At 47.7% G+C, this 27333-nt stretch overlaps 1 protein-coding gene across 1 annotated transcript in view; it reads right to left on the bottom strand.

The window, feature by feature from the left end:
* PTPRS (protein tyrosine phosphatase, receptor type, S) overlaps positions 1–27333 on the bottom strand; it is a 94006-nt gene that overhangs the window by 51750 nt on the left and 14923 nt on the right. Inside the window, exons 2-5 of the mRNA XM_010192919.1 lie at positions 24709–24854; positions 23629–23770; positions 15317–15505; positions 5767–5877 (exon numbers count right to left, since the gene is read on the bottom strand). Coding sequence (XP_010191221.1) covers positions 5767–5877; positions 15317–15505; positions 23629–23770; positions 24709–24854 — 588 coding nt within the window. The remainder of the gene's footprint in view (positions 1–5766; positions 5878–15316; positions 15506–23628; positions 23771–24708; positions 24855–27333) is intronic.

Raw genomic sequence — 27333 nt, 5'->3', positions numbered from 1 at the left:
CCTGGGCTTGAAAAGAGCAGGGCAACAAGAAGCCGAAACGAAGGGGAAGAAGGATTATCCCCGCAGCACCGCAACTGCCGCCTTTTGTAACTCCTGACGGGGCACCACTGTGTGAAATAGGGGAAAGATTTTAATTCTGGTAAATTCAACCACAATTTGTCCTGTACCAACGGCACCACCGCCAGCCACTTTGCACGCTTTGAGGCTGCTGAAGCGTAGCCCACGCAGCTCTGCGGTGCTTTGCTCCCTCTTCCTTCCCCTTTGTCACCCGGACGAGCACGCAGAGGGCGCTCGGTCCTTACACAGTGCCCGGCCTTGGATCAACAGAGGTGGAAGCCTGAAGCTTTCAAAATTAAGAAGAGAGATACAAACTGTTTGATTTCCAAGGGGAAAAACCACTGGGGCCATAGAGGCCGGACAAGGAGATGTACGCCCTCTCCGGGGCAAAGCCTGGGGCCTGCATGTGTTCACTCACTGATGCTTGGAGAAAACCACCACCAGGTACGAGTGATTCAACCGGGCTTTAACCACCAAAGTGGAGTAAGCATCTCGGCTCTTTTGGGCAAGATTCAAAGCCTCTTAAAAAGGCCAAAAATAAGGCCATGCAGAAGCTACACACAGCCACTGGCTTTCTGATAAGCTGTGAGAGCTGCCAGGCTCCAAACCAGCACATCACCACCCAGACACAGGACTTTGTGTCCGTCCTTCCCTGCGAGCGCTTTGGGCCACAGGTTTGATTTGTGTCCCCAGGGATGCAAAGAGGCATCTAATGAGACTTTAGAGAGCCAGGTGAGTTGTAAAGCTCCCGTAAAAATCAGCATCCCCATCTTAAGGTGTGCTGACTCGCCTGCTAGAACTGCATCTGTCTTTTCACTGATTTCTGGTGAAATTGGGACAACCAGAAGCTTCCACATCCCCTAGGCTGGAGGCAGAATTCATCTCACCTACTTCTGCTTTTGTGGGTCTCCACAAAGATACTTCTGCATTTGACCTTGGAAATCCCCTCTTAGCAGATTCTTTCTTCTTTTGGACCACTGCATGATCTGATCCACAATAAGACACAGGGCAAACCCCTGATCAATAATTGCAAGACCATGCCCATACCTTCTAGCAAACCACATCAGCTCTTCTAGCCAGGTTATCAAGTCTCCATGTCCTTGCCCAGTGTCATTCCAGCCTATCATGACTACATCCAATTTAGCTTTAGTTTACTGTTGGTGATATTATTATTATTATTATTATTATTATTGGCTCTTAAGGATTAATTTAATCTTAAAACCTTCTCAGATCACAAGAGATTCTAGCAGCAGCAGTGCAGTTTGGACATGTTAGAAATACTTCATAAAAGATAAAATAAAGAAATAAAAAACAATGGTGTATAAATCCCTTTTTAATTGCACCTAAATCCTGAAACTCAAACTCCTATTCATGAAGAAAAAGCCTGTAATTAGTGATTATCACCTTTTAGTCCTAGGCAGGAGGGAGGTGGGATGGGAACACCTCATTTCAAAGACTACTCCTTCTCTCTTGCTCTTTTTAAATAGAACAAGCCTTTTTTTCTTATTTTTTTGGTCTTTTTCTTTAAATAGAGCATTGGGGCTGGGGATATCTTTGGGGTATTGTTGGCATCCAGGTTAGCAGAGCCACAGCTGGCCCCTTTGGAGAGACATTACCAACAGTGCAGCATTTCGGAGTGGTACCCTCGTGTCTAAGGGGAAAGGGGGAAGAGACTTGAAAGGGGGAAGGGGGAAAATACCAGCACTGAGGGTCCGAGCACTGAAATCTCAGCATTTTAAGAAAAAGAGAAGGACAGACAGAGAGAAAGAGAGAGATAGAGAAAGAGAGAGACAGATACTGTGTCAATACTGCACTGGATTTCTCAAAAATCACACAGCTTTAATACCTGTACACTAGGAAAGCCCCTCCTTGGGTAGATACTGATAGTGAGGACTGATGGGCAGAGGGAAATGCATCGACAGGGAAAGGAAGGGCATTCGGTTCTGCAAAGGGCAAAAGCACCAAGCACCACTGGTACAACTACACACTGCAAAAAACCCACCTGTTTACGGTCCCATGTGGCTCCCCGTCTCGGGATGCACACATGGGAGGCAACAGAAGCTTGATGGGGATAAACAGGGAGATGAGAAGAGGGAAAAGAGGCATTTTCAGCTAAAATGCAACTTGTCAGATTTCTCGTCATTGTTTACAATTGAGATGCAGCTGCCAGATGTGGCCCAGCAGCCTCTTTTAGCATCTGCCACTGCTGAATTTCTCTTTAGAAAGGGGGGCTCCACCTTCCCTGGACCTGGCTGGTTTTAAGGACCCCACAGCCAGGCAATAATGGCTCAATGATGGGGAAAAATGCAGGTAAACGGGGAGAGGCAGAGCCCTTCGATGTCGACACCACAAGATCGAGGCATCACCCTCCTGCAGGGCGATCTGTGCTGAGCTGTGGCACTCGCTGGGGACAGGGCTCTCCTCGCACCCATGGGTGCCAAAGGAAAGCGGACTCGGGGACACAGGAGGAAGCTTTCTGCCTCTACCCACGCCGGGCCGACAGCGGATTAGCTCCCGTCCACAGTGGCTTAGGGATTACTGGAGGGAAATGGGCAGTGACCAGTTACAGCGTGGCTGGGGAAGCCCTTCAGAGCAGGGATCAGGGTTTTTATTTGTGTGCAGGATGTGGAACAAGAGCCACACCTCCAAGAAACAGGTTAAGAAATAGGTGACCCAGGGTCTGCTCTAGCTCTTGGAACGACACCCTGGCTTTCTTACCATCTTTTCCGCTTCCCAGATCCCTCCCACCCCCCAAAACAAGGGCTCGTCCCAAACAGCGGGGCTTCCATGGACAGGCGTTAGAGCTGTGTGACTCCTTTCCTCCTGGAGGGATTGAGGAGTTCAGTTACCACCGGGTGGGCAGGAACACTGGCTTCTCACAATGCGTTTGGAATAAACTACAGCACAGCATAACCAATCGAAACGGAAAGAGGAAATCAAGAGAAAGCAAAAAACCCAACGGAATTTGAAAAAAAAAATAATTTGGAAAGTAAATCCACTTCAAATGAACCAGAACTGTAACAGAAAAAACTATACATATTTATATACAGAAAAAATAATCCATAATTAATTTAAAAAGTGGCATGCAAAGAAGATTGTTACATTCTCCTATCATGCATCAGGCCCAATGTCCAAACGGCAAGGTAACCATGACGACAAAAAAGTGCAAGAACTCAGCAACATTACCAAAGGATGCATAGAGAGGCCCACAATGCAACTCAACTCATCTCTGCGAGACCCGGGAACGGGCGGGTCTCGCTCATCTTAAAGATTTCTTGCTTTTTCTCTTTTTTTAAATTTTTTTTTATTTTTTTTCTCTTAAGAATGTAAAAATGTGGGTAAAGAAAGTAAAAAAGAAAAAAACCACACCAACCTTCTCGTAGCTCTGAGGGATGTTAAGGGGGTTTGATGCGGAACACAATGACATGAGGAGAAGAGAAAAATAGGGGAAACACAGAGAGAGTAAAAAAAGGCCTTCTCAAGGCTGTCAGCTGCAAATTGATTCTTTTTTTTTCCTCTTAACCAAAATAAAAAGAAAGGAAAAAAATGAAGATAGTAACGACCCTCCTGCCTGCCTTTTCCTGACTTTCCCCCTCCCATCCAGCTCGGTACCTTTGGTTTGAGAACAACCAAGCTCTGTTCAGGCGGGAGCAATCCTAACTGCGGATCAGCATCTGCCAGAGGTGCCGACCCCAGAAAGGAGCTCTCACCCCGTTAAATCCGTCTGCTCTTTAGAGAAGGGGGAGTGGAGCCCGTACCAGGCCGAGGAGCCCCCAGATCAGCTCCCCCGGCCCGTGCGCCCACCAGCCCCACACCCGGCCCTGCTTGCGCTAACTCCACCACGGGACTGAATAAGGAAAAAGAAATAATTAGGAGGAGAAAATGAAAAGCAAAACCAAAACCAAAACATTTCCTTGCAATGTTAAAACTTACAACTCCTATCCCAGGTGTTCTATAGAGACAAGCATGTTATGGGAGAAACAAGTCAATTGGAAACACGGGAGTGTTCGAGACTCTTTTAAAACAAAAAACGGGAAGAAAAATGTGCATGAACTTTCCCTCCCACCAAAGCAAATCCATTTCAGAACTTTGTTACCTTTCCACGATATTAACACACAAGAAACAAAGAATTAAACAGCATGAAAAACACCCAAACCACAGGCCGAGCTTGCTTACACGGCGTTTTCTGCACTCTCTCGGCCGGCCAACGCTGGCCTTGTTTTCCAGGCAGCCCCGGTACAGACGGGCTAGTGGGGACAGAAAGAGGGCTAGCATCCACCTGGAGTCAGGCTTAGCCAGGCGCGGGGACAAGCACCGCCACGGCTACAGCCTTTGTCTGCTGGATCGTTTCCGAGTGGCCAGAAGGGTAGAGGAAATTTATAAAGAAAAGAATAATGAAAAATCTCCACATTTTGTTCCTGTTTCTTTTTTTTTTTTAAAAAAAAAAAGAACCCAAAATATTCCAGCTAAGCTGTCTGCAAAGAATTTAGCCCTGAATTAGTATCAGATCCAGATTTATGTTCCCAAAAGGCAAATTTCGAGGCCCAGGCGACAGGGCAAATTTCAAACGCAATTTTCCAGCTGGCCACAAAAGGCTATTTAAAAATTTAGCTTGGAAACATTAAATTATTAAAAACCTTCTCTCCATGTGCATGTGATTTAGTGAGCGTGAGACACGAGAGAGAGAGAAAGAGAGAGAGAAAGGAGTGCACACAGGAGCATGGCTCTGCATTCGACTGCAGAGTTAACGTGAGTGTAGGTGGGAGGCGCTTCCTCTGTCGATGGGATGGAAATGGGAACAGTTTGCTGGGATGTAACTTTCCTTTTTTTTGTTTTGTCCTCCCAATGGTATTTTTCTTTTTTTTTAAAAAGCGAGAAGGACCAGCCCTGCTCTCTCATTACCAAAAGGGTTTTGCTGTGGAAAGATATTAAACCAAAGCTACACGCAAAATATTACAGGTCAGAGAGGTTAAAATAAGGTAACAGAGACAGCAGAAAGGCGATCGCCCCGCTGGGGGTGAGGACATCGAGGGGGCACCAAGCAGAAGCCGATCCCCCTGTCATCTGCTCCCCATGCTACACGGGTGAAGGAGTCTGGCACGGCGGCAGAGATGCCTGTGAGCCGTCTCCAGCTTTCTGCGAGCCTGTGCCCATGGCCAGCGCTCGTGCCCAAGGAACCAGTGACAATTTACTGCTGGCAAAGGGAAAACCAGCTGGGACTTGGGCGTGGAAGTGAGAATGCACCCTCCTGTTGCCATCTGGTAAAAGCTGGGGGACAGCGAGCTCCATGGAGGGGCTGAGAGGATCCTCCCCTCCTCTCAACCCACACCAGCAGAGCTGAAACCTTCCCACTTCCAGAGAGCAGGGATCCTCTGGGAGAAAAGGGGTCTGTGGCCAGCGTAGCCAGCGTTGTTCAGCCTCCTCTCTGGGCTCTGTGGGTTCTTGGGCACACTATTTTGGGTCACACAACTTCGCTGTGGGTGACACAGCTTCACAGTGCTGCTCTGCAGCTCTGGGGCAGCAGCTGGAGCCACCAGCAGCGGTGACAAACTGGGGGGTGCCAGGATCCTCCCGCAAGCTCAGCACCCAAGCAATTAACAGCAGTGCTCCCCCTGCGCTCAGGGACAGGTCCAGTCAAACGGCTGGGGACAAAGGAAGGCCACGGGGAGGGAGATATTCGCCAGTGTTGTGAGCCGATGCGCTCCCTACCTCTCACGTAAAGGTTAGCAGGGGAGGAGTAGCGCACTCCAGCGCTGTTGCTGGCGACGCATTCGTACTTCCCCTGGTCCGTCTCCTCACTGCTTTCGATCTGCAGACCACCTGGGAGGAGAGAAGAAGATCGCAGCAAAGACAGGATCATCACCATTTTGTTTTATGTTTAAAAGAGAGTAACAGCATCAATGTTTTGCCTTCTCCTCCCCCTGGGTTCCCAGTCTTGGGGTCTCGGGCTATGAGCTCTGGAAGCCCCAAGCTCTCTGCCATCAGCTCACGTCTGTGCTAAGTGCCATGGGTGGACACGTACCCCACAGGAAGGGAAAATTTCACACCCGCTCTCTATACTGAGTGCTACGTTCTGTACTGAAATGATCAACAAAAATCCCAACTTTTGTGGCTTCTGCAATGCAGATATCCTGCATCAGAACGCATGAAATCAACTCCAATAATCCATATTACTGCGATCCCCAGAAATCTATCGGAAGGCACGTGACTTTGCCTTGCACAATTTGAAGCAGTGATCATAAAAGCAAAGGCTTTGTCACCCACTGCCAAGGATCCCTGGAGCGATTTTATCACCACTGCCTTTATTTTGTGCCTAAATACCTGATTCACAGGAAGCCCACTGGAGATAAGAGTCTGTGTGAAAAGCACCTTACTGACAGCGAATATTCCCAAGGGAAAACCCTGTAAATACTGCACTGGAACTTCAAAACTGCCTGTGTGGTTTACACTGACTGGGCGAAAAGGATTAAGGTTTTTCTTAAGCCTGTACATTACTGCAGCCTACAAGAATATACCCAGAGCTCACACTAAACACTCCTGTAAGCAAACATGCAGAGATATGCAGCATGTAACTACATGGAAGAAAATTGCCTCATTTACCTCAGGCGGCTTCATCCCTGCAAAACTCCAGTTAAAATACACACTACATAAATAATTCAACAGGCTATCAAATGTTTTATGTATTAGGAGTACATGATTATACTACAGATATGGACAGAGCTCACACGTGGAAAGACTCTTAACTCCCATCTCTGGAAAAAAAACCCACCTAAATATGAAAACCAAACAATTCCAGCTCAGCGTAATATTATTGATAAAATCTTAAGTGAGAAAAGTGCAAATGATATCAGTGCTGCTCGCAGGCACAGCCTCTTCAGGAAGGAAAACCAACGTGTTCCCATGAGGAGGACACGGAGCTCGTGCTCCTGTGTGTGTGCACGGGAGAACGAGGATGCTGTGCGGGAAGAGGTGAGGCTGTGTGAGCACTGCTGGCAGGGATGGGGTGTGACAGTGTGACTCCCGCCAGCATCCACTGTGTCTGGTAGCTCCCGAAGGCAGAATAGATAGCATTAAAAAACAAAAAAAAAACCCCACTGAAGCCCCTAAACCCAACTAAATTAATTTCGAAAGACTCTGTGGGTATTTCAGCATTACAGGAGAAAGAAACCAAATAGACTGCAGCTTCACACCGAGCCACCAGCTGAGCGTATTTCATACTGAATTACAGTTCAGGCACGCTCTGTCACCCCAAAGCTCCACCTTGCTGGAGAGCTGGTCAGTGAGCTTTCCTAGAAATTTCTCTTAATTTGGACAACTCTGTGGGTTGCTTCTACTGGATTCAGACAGATTTTGTGTGGCTCCTGAGCACTGCTTGGGGACGAAGCCACACTGAAGAGCAGGAACAGAGCAGGGCAAGCAGCTTTACCGGGGGAACAGGACTCACCCCTTTCATCTTGACCACTGCAGCTTTGCTGGTGAATGCAACGGTGGAAATTACACTGTAGATAGGTCAAAGGGTTTCCAGCACTTGTCAGGAGCTAATAGAGATGATGTGTGACAACGTAAATCTCACCTACAGCACTGCCTGTTGCTTTTACCAGCAGAGAATTATGGACTTCTAAATTTGCCAGTGTAGATAAACCCAAAGCAGGGTCTTCCAAAGGGTGCACTTGACTCTCAATGACAGCTTGAGGTCTGGTATCTTTTTGGCTCATTTAAGAGACAGTGCAGAAGCTACTTACCATGGGTGTCTTTCCCAGAAAAACCTAAGGGTAAGAGAGTGGGGAGGAAGGGGAAAGACGGCTCTGAAGCCAAATAAATGAGTACATTGGGACCGTAAGTGCTGAGGATCTGACTGAGCAAAGGATGGGAAAACTTTCACCACCATCAGCAGCTCGGGAGCACTTCGCACCAACCAAGAAAAGGTCCTAAGTATTTATCAAGCTTTGATAGCATTTAATGCCCAAAATAAACTTCAGTCCTTCCCAGTCCTGGAGAGATTAGCTCTTAAAACTCCGCCATAAATCTGTGGCAGCACAGCCTGGGACGTTATTAGAATAACAGCATCAGTATTACCAAGTGCACCCAGCAAACAAAAAAGGACATTATAACCATATATAAAATAAAGACAGTTATAAAAAAGAAATAACCAGAGGTGAAGCAGGACAAGAAAACATAACAATAACAACAACAACACGAATCTGTATTGAGCACAGGTCAATGAAACAGGAACTGAGTGGAGAGAAGTGTTTGGAGAGTGGGTGAGTGAGCTGGGGGTGTCTTACCTCGGATCGGTGTACCTTCTGCAAAGAAAACAAAGAAAATGAGTGAAAAGACTGTAAAACCCCCAACACCTGGACTGCCTGTGGGAAAAGGACCTGATTCAAGGAAGACAGTTCCCAGTAGGAAACCTCCTGCTCTAACTTATCTTAACTACGGGGACAGACTGAAGAGGGCTTGGGGTTCTCAAGGTGAGGATGCCCTTTTTAAAGCAGTCCAATTCAGCTGCCTGGTGACAGAGCCTCCATGGCACTGGGCTTGAAAAGGCTTAAACTGGCTCCATTTCGTTGCTAAGAACACAGAGAAAGTCGTCAAGCTCTCAGCTAACATTACTGTTCTTGCAGAACATATAATGAACCTGCATTTACCTTCATTGCTCCTGGGGAAAAGGGTTGGCATTACAGCCGCATTAGCCCAGACAGGGCCATCCAGGTGCCCTGCATCCCATGAAGAGTCGCAGGGTTGGTCCCATCTTTGCTAGCGAATTCCCCGTTCCAACCTTTAGTTACTGGCACAGATGTGTGAGGAATTCAATGCATGTCCTTATGGGGACCTTCAGTGGCTCTGCAGAGACCGAAGCCAGATGTTCTGCACTAAGGCCACTACGTGGCAAGGGGACGGGCTACCTTGTGCAACTGCTTGGAAGCCACCCTATCCCAGTGCAGGAGGGGGGTTGCATGGAGAGAGAGGAGCCCTATACTCGCCTGTTGACTGCATCTCTGCTGGGTTCTTTGTATTCAAACCCCCTCCAGTTGTCTCTAAGCCCCTAACGGGACTCTCCTGCCTGGGCAGGTCTCACGGATGAGGGGGTGACGCTGTGGCTGGTGAACCACACACAGTCAATGGTGAAATCACTGTTCCCCCCCATCTGACCTCCTGAGGTTGCAACCATCTTCCTTTGAAAACATGGCAGGTCCTTTTGCTCACAGTGGCATTCAAAGTTGTCACACAGCTTATCAAAGAAGGGGGTTTAGTCAGTTGGTTTTTACCCCAATCCTGAGAACAGGGCAGACTCTGCAATTAAAAATTGTCTCTTAATAAGGAGAAATGAGCTTCTCTGCAATGGCAACAATGCTGTCATTTTGCAGTGTCTCCAAACCAGGGCTTGTACAGCACATTACATGATAAATATGAGCCTTACACGCTCTCCTCTCCCACGTGAGGTCCAGCAGCTTTATCACCCTCACTTTACAGATGGGGAAACTGAGGTAGAGGTGAAGCAAATTGCCCAAGGTCACAGAGGGAAGCCTGTGGCAGAGGCGAGATCAGGAGTCAAAGCCTCCTCTTGCGTGCCAATCTTCTGCTGTGACCACCAGAAAATCCCTTCCCTCCTCACCCTTCAGCCCTGCTCATCCTTGTGCCGTGGTTCAGTCCTCCATTTTCAGGATGGGAGGTAAAAATATATAGATACTGATTACAGTGCACCTTTACTTTTTCAAAGGAGATGAGGGAAGAGAGGTATTATAGTGTTAGGATATTAGATTCTAGTTATACTCAGCTTCTAGTTAAGAGGTTAGGTTATTTGCTAGAGAAACGTTAGCATCTAGTTAGGGTTAGGAACTAGCTAAGGTTAATCAAGCAGGCTGGTTAGCTATCAGGACAAAGGTTGGTGAGACAGCACTTGGAAGAGAAAGAGGTGGGGAGCGTGTACTTGGGCAGATCTCCACATGGGAGATGGCAGGGAGGTCTGAAAAAGCGAGCGAGAGAGAGACAAAGCAGCAAAGGGCGACAGTTCAGTTCAGTGGAAATCAACACAGCCTCCGATACATCCTTCTGTCTCAAACGGGAGTGAAAATCTGCCATCTGTGGCACAAATCTGGAGCAAGGCTAATGGGAAGAGGGGAGAGGAGGGGAAGAGACCCCAGCGTCGCCCAGCGCCGTAAAGCTGCTCCAGCCTTGGCTAAGGCTGGCAATTTCCTGCAAAGGTTTGCTCTGATCGACAGGAGAAGCACTCTGGAAGTCAGAGCTCTGTAAGCACAGATACAACAGCAGCCGTTTCCTTCTCGTGTCACTTCGGGTTAGTTATTCCCTGTTCCCTCTATGCATCAGTGCTGCCCCTGGAAATGAGCTGTCACAAGCTCTCAGACTGCCTTGGAGAGTGAGATGAGCCAAGCAACGCCACCTCCGTCTTCCCAATTCTAACTCTGCCACACGGGACATAGAGGTGAGGAACAAAACGTGGTTTGAGAGACGCCCCACACCGGGGATGGAGGGGACAGAATTTGAATCAAACCAATATTGAGTAACTTGCAATGGTTTGAACGGCAGCAGGGACACAGATGGTAGATTTTCACTGTTGGAGTTTCACATCTAACCAGCTTCATATGCAATGTAGGGGCAGCGGGATGATCTGAAATCAATGAATTATTCCAAAGAGCTCTGGGCCGTGGTGGTGGAAGGGAGGTACCTGTGTTCAGTAGCTGGCTTGTCTGCTGTCCTGACAGTGCATGAACAAGTGCATGAGCCTAAGGATGGTCCAGGGCAGAATAAGGGCTTTGTAGGCAACACCACAAGAGGAAAAAACTCCCGCTGGATGCTGCCTTTCCGAGTGAACAGCTGATTGTGAGAAACCAAAACTACTTCTATTGCCTTCCACAGCCTCCCAGGACCTGGAGATCTGCCTATTTAGGGCAAGTTTGGAGGCTGCGTGAGCCCAGATGGCCAGCGCAGTGTTCAGCAGCAGAGGCAAAAGACAGCTTAAAGGACTCGCCTCTGGACGAGGAAGATGGTGCCAGGCAGAACACCACGTGCAGGTGTCTCCCTCTGCCACTGAGGATGGGATCTGCTCTTCCACCACCCCTTCCTCTGCCTCCCCACACCCCCGCCTGCCTCCGGATTCTCCGAGCCTTGAGAACAGGGAAAGGAGGAAAGCCACCATTGCCATGGTAATGACAGAAAACACGTCCCCACCTTCTGTCAGGCCACGTGCGAAAACATGTGTGTGCTCTGCCGCTCTCCCAAGGCTGCAGGGAGCGTTCTGCTCTAAACAAGAAAGCAATCGTCAAGGGTCTTCTGCAATTTTAAAATGCCGGATCCTGGCTGACAGCTGCAATTGCTACATCTCTAATAACACAAGGGGACTTGGCACAGGGAGGCAATGTGACGTGAGGCCTGCAGACAGGCTCCTGGCTTCTCCGGGGATGCAGACGATCCGGAGCGGGGTGGGCTTTTCCCTTTGCTCACCCCTTTCCCACAGCCGATGCCCTGTGATTTACAGCTTCAATCGGAAAATGCCACGGCCCCACCTCTTCCTTCGGAAAATGCCAATAACCCCGTTAGATGTGAAACTCCAAGACCTCCTGCAGGTGTGAACACAATTATCACCGTTCCGGGGTACAAGCTGGTGTGGATTTGGGGAATTCCAGGACAACTGTTGCTAAGTTACGAAAAAAAAATATCTATCCAATGTTAGGAGGTTGATATTTAGCTGTTATCTCTTTATACAGATATATTAATTAGGATGACTCTTATTCTTTTTGTAGCCTGCAATACCCCTGCAGAAATTCATTAAGAGGGCAGAATATCCCTACTGAAAGAGTTAGTAGAAGAAATGCAGAGCATGCCTCTCGAGAAGCTGTTACACAGGAATTAGTTGACAGGGCAGGGGTTACAGATCTGGACATTAGCAGGTGTGGGGTGTTTAGGTTTGATTTTTTGTTGTTTTAATGGAATAAACTTACCAAAGGTCTCTGAATGTTAAAAAAGGTGAAAAAAAAAGGAAAAGGAAAACATAAGTTTGTTATAGCCAGTTATTTAGAAAGCAGAAGACAACAACAAGACACAAAAGGTTTTCAGTGCTGCTCTGGTGTCAGGTGGCCGCAGGCTGCCTCCCGCTGTCCCCCCTAGGTGGCACGGCTGAGCAAGGGACATTGGCTCCCGCTCTGGATGGCCTGAGCCTGCGTGCATCGGGGTTAAGCAGAAATATCCGCTTCTCTTCCACCACCAAGACCAATTAAACTCTCAGACAACCTGGGCCAAGATGTTCCTGTGTGTCTAAGGGAAGCAGGAGCCCACACAGAGGTTATTCCCATTCTCCTTTGATGGATAATTCAGCTTTTCATTCAGTAAACCCCCCCCCAGCACTACATGATTTCCAGTCGCTTGGAAAGTTTATCTGGAGACGGAAAGAAGAAGAAATACGGGAGAGAGAAAACCCTCTGTGGTTAATGACCCATTTCTCAATTATATTGAAGACCCATAAAATAATGGGTCCACAGGATGATGTGAATATAATGACCACAGTCTCAGAGGTCCATTTATATTGCCAGCTAAACATTCAGGTTTTTTTAATATAAATGAGAACCAAATCTGGACACGGCTACCCAATTTTGCAGAGCTCTGTGTATGACATTTCACTTGTACCTTTTAATGAGCTAATTTGCATGGTTGCCACTAACCCATATATTGATACAAATCCTTAACACCCTTTGTAACAAAGCGGCATGGGTGCTATCCCCATGACTTTATCTCCAAGGCAGAATCCGGGTGACTGCCCTGCCCCGTCCTGCGCTCTCAGTCTGTCCCAGCCTCCACTGGGGACCAACGTGCAGCCAAGCCTTCAGGGACAGCACAGTCACTGGTTTCTAAGCCTGTTAGCACAAAGTGCAGGGATGAAGCTGTGATTTAGTCCCAGGGTCACTCCCCTCCCTGCACTCCTGTTCACAGGGGGCTTGTCACGCACCCGTTAGTTGGGTGTAATGGTTAATCCCCAAGAAGCTGGGCTGGAGTCACACCAATGACCTGAGACTGAAGCTCATTATCAGTGTCCTGAAGCAGCCAATGCCCTGACCTGCACTAGGGCCACACTTCTGGCAGCAAAGTTTGTTTTCTGGAAAGATAAATGTGTTAAATTAAGTTCTGGCTTTGGCAGCACTCGCACCGTGAGTGCTCAAACACGCACTGCCTGTAACCTGCAACACTCAGGTTACAAATACACACCTGAACCTGCTCTGCCTTGCTCTTAAAACAAACTCCTTTCCACTGATGAAAACACTAACAGATGCCCCCGATGTTAATTTTCACAGGCCTTTGAACCACAGAATGTGCATGTTCTGAAAGGCCACAGAAGTAGATTAAATTGGAGAACTCAGAAGTCCTGACTGTCCAGGAATCTGCAGTCCCTTTCACACCAGGAACAGGTTTCTCCCCCCCTATGGACAATAATGGATTCTCCAGGGTTTCACCAGTTTACAAATTCAAAGCAGCTGTAAATGAGATTAATTCTCAGCAAGTATCTTCTGATTTATTAGAAAGGCCAAGGGTTCACTCTGGGGCCAACCAACTCACCCGAATAAAAATGCAGCACTCAGGTGGTTTTAAGGAAAACACCAGATCAAACCCAGTTAAGGAGTATAAAGGCATTCTAGCAAGATGATAAATGTATTAAAAATAATGTGCCTCTGCATTACTCACACTTCAGATCATGGTCACAGAGCATGATCTAATTCGAGTTTACCTCTCATTATTTATGCTGAGTGATTTTTTTTATTTGCATTTGCCTCAGCTGTTATGATAAAACAGGGAGGTCAATCTCATCGCTGTTCATGGGATCCAACAACCCATTCTAATTCAATAAAGCGCTTTAAGTATCTGCTCCTAAGTTTGCTTTGCTGAGTAAGGACGCATTTACGCAGGTGTATAAAAGCTACACTGAACTGCCGCTATACGGCATCTTCTCCACCGGTGGCCCACAGAACTAAAAAATCTTTAATTGTCTTTTAGAAAACCAGGCAGTTACATTCTGGGATGCTCAGATCCAGCATCGCAGCTGCAAGAACTGATTTCTTGAGAGCCTGCAGAGGTCTGGGCAGAAGAAGGCAGCTATGGCCACACTGGCTGCCTTGGGAAACATCTCATATGAATCCCAGCTGCTTCACTGAAGCCTCTGCTTTCCCCTCGCCTACAACAACGCCGTTCTTTTGCCAAAAAGACAAATAACAAAAAAAAAACATTCCTGAAAATGCTCCATCTCTCTTGGCCAAAGGAATGTTCTGAGAAGCTGAAGTGACATGAGTGCTTGCTAGGTCCAAGCACGCAGTCATGTTTTCTAGGCTGGGTCCAAGCAGTACTTGAAAAGGATTATTTCTTGGGTTAGTTTTTGTCAAAAGATGCTTCATATTTGCAGCTATCAGAGAGAAATTAGTTGGGTGTTTTTAAGCAGAGAAATGGAAGTGCTTTATCAGTAGTATTCAAAAATAGATACACCTGTGCCCTCCTTGCACACACACATACACACACACACACAGAGTGCGCTGCCAGATTTAACAAGTACAAAAATAGCTCCTGAAACATGAATATTAAGAGATCTCAGGTGGACACACAAACCAACAAACATAAAATAAACAAAAGAGACAGATGGACAAGCAGATGGGGAAAGACAAAAAACTGACAAGAGCCATGGAGCTGGGGTACATCTGTTTGTGGAGATCCACTCCACAGGCACTGCTACCGAGAACTGAGGGATCACTCCAGATTGCTCACCACTGCAGAGACCTGGTGCTGCTCTTCATCGCCAGCTTTGAAAGGCTCCGTTTACACCAACAGGATCACGCTTTGACTGTGAGAGGCAGCCTGAGCTGCAGACCCTCTGCCAGCTTTGTGTGGCCTAAAAAACCACGTCTGCTGCAGTGGCTCTTTCTTCCTTACCCAGTTTTTGGTCTGAGGAGGAAACCCTTAGCCCCATCCAGTCGCCAGTTTCCCTTGAGCTACAAGAGCATTGTTATCCAGTGAACTGGTTACAGTGTCTCCTGGATGGGAACCAGCTCCCCTCCTGTGATTCCCCTTATGTCGGAGGAGAAAATACTCCAACCGCTCCCTGGGTAAGAGTGTAAGTCCCAAAAGCAAAGAAAAGCTAATGCCCCAATCCACACCAGTGGGGCCTGTGTCTAACAGCCCTCTCTTCTGCTTCAGAAACCTCTCAGCAGCCTCTTCACAGCTCTATTTAGGTACCAATTCCTCCAGTCTCACACAGAGACCTTACCTGATCTCAGCTGTTTTATTCTCCCATTGCTTGCGCTGGGGTCGACAGGCAGGAAATCTTTAAACCAAGTGATCTCCGGGTCTGGGTTCCCACTGGCCGCACAGAGCATCGTGGCTGTTCGTGTCCGCTCCACCACTTTCAGCTGGGGCCCCATATCAATGTTTGGGAAGCCAGGAGGTAACTGGTCCTCTGGTGGGAGAAAGCAAAGGAAAAGCAGTTAAAACACATACCAGGAACAGGGGTTGCGCAGTGGAAAACATCAAAGCAAGCATCAGGCAGGTTTGCTGCCCAGCACTCTCTGCAATGCCATTTAAAGCAAGGCTACAGTAAATGCTCCGTAGGTGGGTTGTGAAAACAGATTATATGCAGTAAAATTCACCAACTTGTCCATTTTGTGTGACTATTCTAATGTCCCACGAGAAGATTTTACATTTAAATGCAATCTATTGAACGCTTCGGGGCATGGGAATAGTAATTTCCAAGTTTCTCCAGGTCTTGCACTGCATCCCTCTGTCAAGGTGACTCATATTTATTTGTACAGTAGAAGCCATGCACCCACATGGCAAAGATCCTGTGCTGCAGAGTACAGTCCATACAGGCTTTGTGATTCAAAGGAGGGGTTCATCTTCCTCCCCCTCCAAACCCCACAGCATGAAACAAACTGCCCAAGAGAAATAATGAAAGCGACTATGTGGCCAAACCTGTCAGAGACCCAGTGGAAACAAGGAGAAAAAGGAGACGAAAACCTCATCCAGCTGGAGCTACCAGAGGGGACACAGATAACAACAACGAGCCAAGCACTGTCAGACAGGGTGTGATTTTTCAATGTATTAATTCAGAGCGCCGCTGCCCTAGAAGAAAGATGTGGCACCAGCACCAAGCAGACGGGCTCGGCTCAGCTTCCTGCTTCCTCTCAGCCTTGCCTTTGCCTTCACTAATGAGGGTGAGGAGGGCAATCCTAACCGACACCGAGTAATTTATGATAACTAATACAAAACACCAGTGCTTCCCCCATAATCTTTGTCACGACCTCCTAACTCATGTGGAAGAGAGCTGTCTTACGCTGCCTGACAGAGCTTGGGAACCAGCCATGTTCCCCCCCAGAAAATCAGTTTTTCGGGGAAGGCAGCTTGGAAGGAGGATGCCCGCACCAGGGTGAGACTTTATAGGGATTCTCTATCATTTTAAATGAGGTGCGTGGAGGAATCACAGCCTCGGGAACTTGTGGCACTGAATCCATCCCAAAAGCAGGTGAAGAAACAGAAGGGAAATAACACAGAAGATTTAAAAAAGATGTTCTTTTTAAAAAACCAACATACATCACTATCAGCCCCTCACTGAAACCAACAGGAGCTCTCACGACAGCAGCAGAGCTGGGCTGGAAACCCTCGCCTTGGTTGGGAAATGTCCCTGCCAACCGCAAACACAAGCGCCCGTTCCCTATTGCTGACACATTACGGATCAGAAGCGATGGAGCCAAAGGCCACATGGCTGAACCAGAGATAGTGGAGAAAAAGAGAAACCCTCACTGTGGTGGGTGGCTTTTCCTGTGAGAGCACAGCAGAATCACCAGATCCCAGTGAGAGCTTCTAAAAATCTATGAAATCATGAAGAGCTTAAGGTTTGTGCAGGACTCTGATACCCAAGACTGAGAAACTCTTGTCTAATACCGCTATTAGCAGCACAACGCCACCGCCAGAAGAATTTAAATGCCTCAATTGTGTGGTTAAAAATGTGCATTGTTTCCTTCCTCTGACCATTGCTGGAGAGTTATAAAGGATCCCCTGTGACTCACTGGAGAGTGACTGTATTAACCACACCTCTCCTCATGTATCGAAAGAATCTGGGCACAAATGAAAACGTGTCCCATCTTCTAACTGCTGAAGCAATGCTGATCTCCTAGTACGGACAAACTCCCAGCTGTATAAAGGTGTACTCATTTCAGTGCATCTGAAGCACCTCTAAACCAGGATATTGCATTCTAAATAGAAATATAAGTATCTCTACCTAGGGACTGAACCAAACCTTGGAGTTCTCAGTTCACCGGGCTGTGCTTGGGCATTGCAGGAGCCACCAGCGTGTGCCCCTGCACATCACGTGCGCTGCAAAGCCCCTGCCCCTCCACGAGCGAGCTCAGGACAGAAGGGCCCTGGGAATCGCTTTGCCTTTGCGCAGCTTTCAGCCAGGCTTTTAGTGTCTTCTCTTCCCTTCTGCTGTGTAACCAGGCGGTGGTGTGGTGGTGAGGAGCTGCCGCCGCATTGGCTGCAGATGACATCATTATTGATTACTGCTTTTATCCTGCTCCCTGGTGATGCCGCTCCACCTGGCTCCAGCCCGCACCCGTTCATTTCATCACCCAATTAATCCACAGAGAGAACGGCCCTCTTGACTGGCGGGGTGTGTGTGAGGGTGTGTGTGGGCATGTGTGTGTGTGTGCGCGTGTGTTGGGGGAGGCCTGCTACAACTATTATTACCGAGTGTTTCTAATAAAACAAAAATGTTAATCTTGCAGCACAATGTGCAGAATTCCTCGGAGTTTAATTAAAACAACTGCGACCAGCAGCGTGATCAGATTTGAGGATCAGATGAGCGGAGGAAGCATCTCTGAACATCACATATTGCTCTGATTCAAGTGCTCAGATTTCCTTCCTGCCAGGAAAGTGAAACTGCCTTCATCCCCGAACAATTGGATTCCCTGTAATAATGCAATTACAACTCAACTCAATCCCCACAAGACAAGCACACACATGCCCTGCCATCCCTCCATCCATTCCCAAACACCAGCCTAAACCTGTTATCAAATAAATAAATAAGGACTGGTTTGGATTGCGAATTCTCTTTCTGAAAGCAGCCCAGGCAACTGCAAGAACAAAAGCAGCAAGACGCAAGCTGGAGATGCTTCAAGGGCACATCTGGGCAGCTGCAAATCATGCCAGCTTACGCAGGCAAATGTTTCCACGTGTTGCACTTGCCATATTAACACAGCATCACAAACACCTTGTTCATCCCTGCTCTTCGAGTTGTTTAAAGGCTGGTGAATTACCTCAAGGCCATCGAACAAAGTAGGGTGAGAAAGAATAGGGGAGGAGGGATGGAGGGAGGCAAGGAGAGAAGAGCAGAGCACTTCAGCATTCATTTATAATAAATCCTACCAGAGGACGCGCCCCGTTCCCCCGTGCTGGGGTGAGTGCCTCGACTCATCCTGGGCGCATGTGTTGACACACGTGGCCATACAGAAGCAGCAATGGTTGTCAGCTACAGTGAAGGGAGACGCTGGTGCTGGCTGTCTCCTTGCCCCTCTCGAAGGTGGCAGCTCTGCATTTAGATAATAATTAGCTGTGCTGGAAATGAGGATGATAAAGAAAGATAAAGCGGGTGTTGCTGCTGCTCTTTTTCCCGCAGGGTGTGCACAGTTGTTTAATAATTTAGAGGAGGAGGGTGTGTGCATGTACAGCTGCACTATGTATTGAATGCAGAAAGCCACAATGAGGATGCTGCTCAAGTGAACAAGAGGAGGAATTTTTCGCTTTCCTCTGGAGATACACGGCCCAGCTCCTGGATGCTGGCTCATCTCTAAGCAGGCAAATATCCTCGCTTCAGGGTGGAAGAACCAAGAGCACAGAGATGAAGCAGCTGTAGTGGCATCAGTTTTAAGCAGAATCAGGATCAAAACCCAGCACTCATGAAACTTCTTGCTGGGCTTTACAGCTGCCCCCTCCCCAGCAGGTGTCCTGGCATCACACAGCTTGTGAAATTACAACAAGTTCTTTCCACCAATAAGTATGTGCCTGTGTCCTAGGTAACTGTTATTTCACAGACAAAGACCACTTCAGTACATGCCAGGAGTCTCAGTAACATGCTCTGTCTCTTGATTCCATGTATTTTAATCTGAAACTTCTACTGTGAAAACAGTAATAGCCTAACAACGTTCTTTAAAATTTGTAGTCTTATAAACAATAAACAAACACTTAGATGTGTGTGCTGGGCAGTGCAGGTAATACGCTGCCTTCCCTACACTAATGTCCTTATAAAGACATCCGAGTTAAAATTGCTCTGACATTATTCATAAGCCACAGAAGCAATCTGCTTTCAATGCGGCCTGATTTATCAGGTCACTACAAGAGAAAACAAAACAAGTTTGAAGAAAGTCTGCCAGGAATTTTTCAAGTGGCAAGGTAGCATTTCAGAGGGGCCAGCTCCTCTTGAAGATGTGCTCCTGTGGGACTCGGCGCTTTCTGCTGAGCATCGAGAGCTGGTTTTTGTTTACCTTTTGCTGATCCAAAGCCAACAGTTACAAAAACCAACAAAACAGCAGGGATCTTGCTAGAACTTTATATGTGCCCACACCAGATGTCCTCTTGGAGTAGGGAATATGCAAGGAAAATTTCAGGCTGGAATTGTTAGAGAAATGCATGAACACTCCATTAAAAGAAAATCAACAGGAAATGCTTGACAAAGAAGTTCAGAAATCCATAGCAGACTGAATCGTACTCTGGTAGTAAGTACCACAGACCTTACATGACTAACAGGCAGTTTTCCTCAATTTTTCAGAGTTCAGTAACAGTCAGGAAAAGACAGCATTGGCCACTATGCAGCGAGTGATGTATCAGGGCACAGTAGATTTTGTTCCATTACATTTAACTGGACTGAGCACTGGTTTTTATGAGATCACGCTGCATTTACTACCGACTCACCAAGGCTAAACTCCATGAACTGCCTCTATCAGCTTCACCAGAGCAAAGACCTAATCCTGCCCGGTCCCTGCTTGGAGCCCAGCTTGGGGGAGGCACCGTGGGCAGAAAGCTGCAGCCAGGCTCCCCTGTGCTCTCAGCCCACTGACAATGCAGGAAAATCCTTTGCAGCACGAGAATCTCTGTCTCAAGCTTCTAAAGAAGTGGAGGAAAGGTATAATCTGTATACAGGAAGCAATAAGAATAATTTAAAAGGTGTATTTTCTTACTATCATCTTCCTCCTCCCCAAACTGAAAGTGCAGAGCTTAAAGAAACTACACCAACTGGGAGCTGGGGTGCCTGTGTCAACTGGTTTTCTTTAAGCCTAAGTTATAATGAAAAACGACAGCAGCTGGAGTCAACAGTAACTGGAAAATGCTTCTCCAAACCACTTTCTTTTCTCTGGGCTCTGCAGGAGTGGGGCTTGCAGGCACCATGTCTAGCCAGCTGTGGAAAGAACAGCGAGTCTCCCCAGCCCCAGCAAAACCCAGATCCCTTGGGAAGCAGAGCAGGAAGGACAACCAACCAGCAGAGCTGCTGTTACGAGACTGTGTAAGTTGAACGGTGTCCATGACAAACTCTGCTTCTCAGAAGCTCCCAAAGGTTTCCTCTCCTGCAGCTTCCTGTTTTTTAAGTGAACGCATGTGGATTTCTAGCAAGGTCTGATCCAGGAGTAGTCATGTGCATAGGCAAAAAGGGGTTTACTCTCAATCCCTGCAGCAGCTGTAGAGAGGAATGTATTATTCTCTTCTGTTCATGAAACTGTTGAGGAAATCCCATAACTGTTCATGCATGCATATAGCATGAAGGGGCACACACGCATGTCTAGCCGTGCTTACACCAGCACAGCCAACGGGCTGCAGAATTAGAACAGAGCTCATCCTGCAGAGTCTGTGACAGCTGCAGCCCAGGTTTCCACGCTCCACACCAAGGTAGCAGCTTCCGCAAACGACAGCTCACATTCATCTCCAAGCTGTGCAGCAGCCCCCACCTCTATGCTAAGCATCGGTTCTGAAAGTGAGAGAAGGGAGACAGAAAGGAGGAGGAGGCCTTGCAAGGAAAGATAGAGAAAAGACAAACAGGAGAGTGGGTGAATGCAGAAGTGGGGAGAAAAAAGAAAAATAGGTGCCAGCCTGTTAACTTTGTAATTATGGAGATCAGCGGATTTGTGCTTGGTCCTTTTAACTTTCCCAGCACTTAAAAACCACACAAGGTACCTTAAAGCTCCCCCAGTCCAACCACTGCCATGGGCAGGGACACCTCCACCAGCCCAGGCTGCTCCAAGCCCCGTCCAACCTGGCCTTGGGCCCTGCCAAGGATGGGGCACCCACAGCTTCTCTGGGCAACCTGGGCCAGTGCTCACCACCCTCACAGTAAAGAATTTCTGAAAGCTAAGGAAAGCTTAAAGATGGAATAACTCCAACTGAGCAGGGAATGGGAGGGTATGCTAAAAAAACCGCTTCCTTGATGCTCTTCAACCACATATTGGCTTAGGCCTGCACCAATTACCACTCCCCCAAGTTTAATGAACTGGGTGCTCTTGCACAGTCAGGTAACAAAGCTACTGAACAAGGTGCTGTTAGGCAAACACAACAGGAGGGCTTGTGAGAGCAAAGCACACAGTAATAATGTTCTGGTGGGATCAGCAAAGTGCCTAATTAGGCAGTGGGGAGATGCAGCTCCTGCTCTGTCATCTGTCTCTCCAGCTGACACCCGTGTGATGCTGATACCGGAAGGAAGAGCTGCAAAAAGACATGTATCAAGAGCCTTGGTCCCTAAGGACGGTCCCTGAGCTCAGCTCATCATTTCCCATACACCACAGCTTTCTTTCGGTGGAGAGTGCCTTAAAAACGCTGTGAGAACCCAGGGGATTTGTGAGGGCAGCAGCTGGAGGACAAGCTTCTCTCTTGCCACGGCTCATAACCAAATTCAAGGAGTAGAAATTCTGAGTATGATTGCAGGGGCACTTCTCCCAAACTGTCACAGCTCCCAGGGAATAGATGGGAATAAGTGTGAAGGAGGAGGCTTCCAGCCCTCTGGGATAACTGCAGCTCGACACGCTCTTGTCATAAAGCACTGTTCCCATCTCCTGACAGATACATCCCACCATGTACTGCTAACAGAAGGTTAAATGCCATGCCAGGCAAAGGAGCTACAGAAAGATTTAAGTGCACCTACACAGATCAGTCAGACATGACTGGACCATGGGCTGGCATGCTCAAAGGCAGCCAGTATTCGACAAGACAGAGCCTGCCAGGTGGGCAGTGGAAGGGATATTCCCTGCTACAAGGGGAGGTCAAGGGCTTTGCCATGTGCCCTTTATGTGGAGTCCTTATTTACTGCTGTACGTCGGGGATTTGCACACAAATTTCGCTCTGCACTATCAGGGGTAGGCTCACTGTCTGCACAAACAGAAGGATTTCAGATGCGCTTGGAGGGAATGCTGAAATTGCTGAAGAAAAGGCAACTGGCACAGAGGCAGAGCTACCACATGGCCTTACAAGGACCACAGCCTGCCTGGAGCACCTAAACCTGCTTTCAGCCATGCTCCCTGCAGAAATGATGGCTCTGACTACAAGTACCCCTATTCCAAAGCCCACAGCTTTTCTGTACCACCTCCTGCTGATGGCTCCATCAACAGTCAATGCTCAAAAACCAAATGCCCTTCAGGATCTCCCAGCAGTTTTCCACCACATCCCTTCCACCAGGATCACCTGCATCGTCCCGTGGTTTGAATAGGGAACAGCCATGCAACTTTTCCCCTAAAATGGGTCAGTTTTAGCAAGCAGCCTAGCTTAGTGGTTCACATAGCGACTTTCCAGATCTCCAGGGTAATAGCAGTAAACATCCAGAGGCATCCACAGCAATGGCATATTGTTCCCTCCCCCACATCAAGTTCAGGGAGCAGATTTCAAACAGATGACATGAAGGAGGCACCCATGTAAACATCCTCTATTGTGGGGACAAGTGAAAAAAAGAACCAGAACAAAATGGAGACGGGAAGTGTTTTCTTAAAGAGCAGGGAGCAAAGGATCTCTGGAAAGAGGGAAGATGCCCCCAGGAAAGGCACAGACAGGTACCGTGGTGGCATTGCTACCAACTGTGTGAAGGCCCATGCAAGATGCATCATCATCTGAGCCTCAGCCCATTCAGTGATTCCTCAACGAGGGTTTTCTTAGGTGTCTGGATGAATGGTGCCACATTCCTGAGGGGAATGATGGGGAGTTTCTGGTGCTGCTCATAAACCTGAGGAAGGAATTTTTATTGGAGGGGGGGAAGATCACAGAGTCATAGGATAATTCAGGTTGGAAGGAACCTCGCCACATCATCCAGTCAAACCCTCTAAATTGATCCGCTTTGTTTCTTACATAGCAATTTTATGACTCTCTGCAACAGTAATAGAAAACAGATCTGACAGGTCAGAACAAACGGAAAAAAGGAGGACTCTGTGCCTTGGCCTCAAGTTTTGTAACAGCCACGGGTTTTGTAACAGACTGCTCACTCATCTGAAGGAAGGGAGAAGCTGAAGAGTCCCCTCTCCCCTGTGGCACCGACCCACGGCAGGCAGGCATGCTCCTTACCTCGGAGGACGGTGAGCTTCGCGTGGACGGTGACCTCCCCATGAGGGTTCTGAGCAACGCACTCATAAATGTTCTCATCGCGGGGAGTCCGGAGGGGCTGGATCCTCAAAACAGCACCTGCACTTTCATCAAATTCAATTGTCTGGGGGATAAAGGGAGAGAGAGACACACATAATGAGCATCCTTGGGTCGCAAGCAGAAGATTCATTCCTGTTTCTAAAGGAGGCAACAGCATATATACAAGCACACATGCTCAAACACACTTCAGCAGCTGCTCCAAAATCCCCGACACATAATCGTCATGGTTAACTTGTCCCTCCACTGACCTCAAGAGGACAGAGAACTGTCCCATGCCAAATCCTGTCCCTGACCCACCAAAACGGCTACGTGCATCTCAAATGCCCTGAAGGAGCCATGGTGACAGTGGGTGTGGGTGAGTGTTCAGAGCGCAACTGTGATGAAGGAGGAGGAAACGGACCAAATGAAAACAAAATAAAAATGAACCTCTGCCTTGTTCCTCCATCTGCATGGGCAGCTGACACCACAGAGCTCCTCTCAGCACGCAGCTGCCTGGCAGGGCTGAGTCCCACAGCAAATTCCCTGGGATGACCTCTTGGTCCTTGTTCCTCCACCCTCGTTTCTATCTAAACAGCACCACTTGCTTGGGTCTGGCTGCCAGCAACTGTGATGTGTACTTCCAGGGTTAAAATAATGAACTACGGATGGGTATGAAAGGTGCACTTACAGAGCTGAAGAAGTACCAGCTTAGTTGGGGTTTCTTAAGGGAAGGCAGCTTTGTATTATATCCAGGAGGGGGGGGGAACAAACAAACAAAAAAAATCAGAAGAAAAAACTACAATAACATAAGTGAGCCAAGTTCTCTCTTGCTTTGGCTCAATCCCAGCTGTTGACATGGCCAAGAGCTTGCATTTCACTCCTCCTGCTGTTAAAACTCCTCCCCTCCCAAACTTCCCATTATTATCAGCTCTGCAAATGGCCACAGAAGAGCACTGAGCTGCTTTGTGTCAGTCTCGCTCTCTTTACACACACACAGACACAGATTTCAAGGACGTCTCTTACCTCAAACCTCTGCGAGTTCACTTTCTTCCCTTTCTTGTTCCAGGTGACCCGGGGCTTTGGGTCTCCAGTTGCTTGGCATACGAAGGAGGCCACCCCTCCCGACACACCAATTTGGTCCACAGGCTTTTTAATGAACACAGGGGGACCTTTAAGGAAAAAAAGAGAGGTATCATCATTGGCACAAGGAAAGACAAACTCTAATAAACACTCCTGGTAATTAATGGCAGCATTATCACTGCTATTCTCTAATGATCCCAGATGAAACTCAACCTCTTGGCCTCTTAGGAACAAACAGTATTTACCTCCATTTTACATGCAAAGATGCTACAGCACAAAATAATTAAGGGCCTGATCCTACAAAGAGATTTCAGTGTGATGATGCTGCAAAGTCTCTCTTCTTTCTGAAAACTGGACTTCCAAACTGTTTCGCACAGGGGAAACTGCCCTTGTAAAGCCCATCTAATGATCAGCACCAAAAGCTGGTAGAGCTGAAAACATCATCTAGAAAAACCAAACTGCACTCCCCAGATCCTAGCAGATGAACAAAACACAAAGGAATGGGGAAGACTTATGGGAATATAAGCCAAGGCAAGGGTAAAAGGTGGGAGAAAGACCATGAAACAGATGGAGCACATGAGATCTTGAGGACATTGGTGTGAAACAGGCTGATACCAGTGGCTCTGGGATGTGAAACCTCCTTGGCTTGCAGCACACCTCTGTTTTTGTCTGCATACCCTTCCCCTGGCCCTCCCTGGTACATTTACACAGGAGCAGACACTTCAGAACAGGCAAGCTGACAGGATGCAGCCCAAAAAAACCAAAGTTGTGATCATTTCAAAACAACCTGGTTGTCAAGACCAAGAGCGCGGCAGCCAAGTCTGCTCTTGCCACTCTCCCTTCCCATCATGAGAAAACCCAGAAATCCATGCTGCTGAAGGGAGCAGCCAAAAGCTCCCCAAACTCCTCTCATAACCAGATGCTCAAAGGTGCAGCGATGCCTGAATGAACACTCTGAGAGCCTGGGGCTGCGTTTCAGCCAGGCTGGACCCAAGGGAACAACACTTGAGCTCGCAGCACCTCTCCCTCACCCTCTGCCACTGATTTCCATCCATCTCTGAGCGCCTTCAAGAAAAACAAGGAGGGGAGAGGGTGCTGGGATGGGCTTTCTGACCAAGGACAGTGTCAAGGGCCTTCTGATGAGAGGAAGATGCGGCCAGGAGCGTTCATACAGAGCCCATATTGCCTCCACCCGCAGGGAATCCTCCTTCCATGCTCTAACCTGTTTTCCCTGCACAGTTTCCTCTCATCTAGTTAGTTGAAAATTTATTGAAATATTTAAATCACAAGGCCACAGCTGTGTTCAAATAAAAATCGCTCAGATCATAAAGCTGCCGTCTGTTAGTCTTGAGAAAAGCAAACCACATGACTCTGAAATGTGTGTATTTCCATGTATACACCCAGAGTCTATAAAGTAAGATGTAAACAGCCTACCAAAGAGCTTAACAAGAGGGCAAACGGTAGCCAGAGAGCAGTCTCCAGGGTCTATTAGGGGTCGAAAGACAAAAGGAAGCATTCCCCCTTGCCCTGCCCGGTATGGCCAGCAGTATATAAATAAAAGGCACTGAGCAAGCTCATGTGATGCAATCAAGCATTTGTTTCAGTGCTGGAGGTAAATACAATTTGCTGGAGCTGTTTACGTCCCACCGAATGCTGTGTGTACAAAGCATCAGGTTTATAAATATCCAAATCTATATTTAGAGGTCAGAGTCATCTTCGCAATGTTACAGCTAAAGGTTATCAAGCGAGTCCCACTGGAGGTACCGGCGCTGGGGAACAGATCTGCCATCTGAGGAAGGTAAAAACTAAAACTTTGCTTCAGGCTAAAATAGAAATGCTCCCTCTGCCCATAACCTGACTTCCTTCCTCTCTTCCCCTCAGTTCAATATCTGAAGAGTTCGCAGCAGTCGATTTGGAAGGTACAGCCAAAAAACATGCAGGGCTTTTAAGAGCACTTTATTGATGCAAGTTCATTTCCTAAAATGAAAGCCCCTAATAATCTTTAATGTCACATATACATTTAAATGGGAGCAAGCAGTACAATGAAAGCACAACTGACGAGAAAAATACGGTTCTATTTCTGTCCTGAAGAAAGGGACGGTGCTCCAAAAAACAGTGAACTTGGAGTCACTGCACAGCATCCCTTTTTGGGGATCGCTGTTGACTCGGCGTGTGGTAATGGGGAAGCTGAGTCGCTCTGCTCACGGCAATGCTGAACTGCCAACGATAAACTCACTCTTAGTGAGAGACAAAGGAAAAGAAACCAAACCAAAATCCCCATCAGTCAATCAATCAATCAATCAGATTGTGCTACTCACTTGGAAAAAAATCAGTGAAAATCAAAGCTAAACTGTCGATTTTAAAATTGCCTGAGCCTCTCAGCTCCAGACTTCGATTCTTCCCCCCCTCTCCCAAATCACCCACCGCGCTCCCCACCTATGCACCCCTCGTCACTGCAGCACTTGGCACTCCAGCCCACGCCAACCACAGAGCAAGCCTCTCCCCGCCGGGAAACAGAAAGCCGGCGCTATCGCAGGCAAGGTGGTGATGATACAAAGCTGAAACAAA

Source organism: Mesitornis unicolor, unplaced genomic scaffold, assembly GCF_000695765.1.
Source record: "Mesitornis unicolor isolate BGI_N332 unplaced genomic scaffold, ASM69576v1 scaffold1391, whole genome shotgun sequence".
Taxonomy (NCBI): Eukaryota; Metazoa; Chordata; class Aves; order Mesitornithiformes; family Mesitornithidae; genus Mesitornis; species Mesitornis unicolor.
Note: the sequence above shows the minus strand (reverse complement) of the source record. Positions and strands in the feature narration are given on the sequence as shown.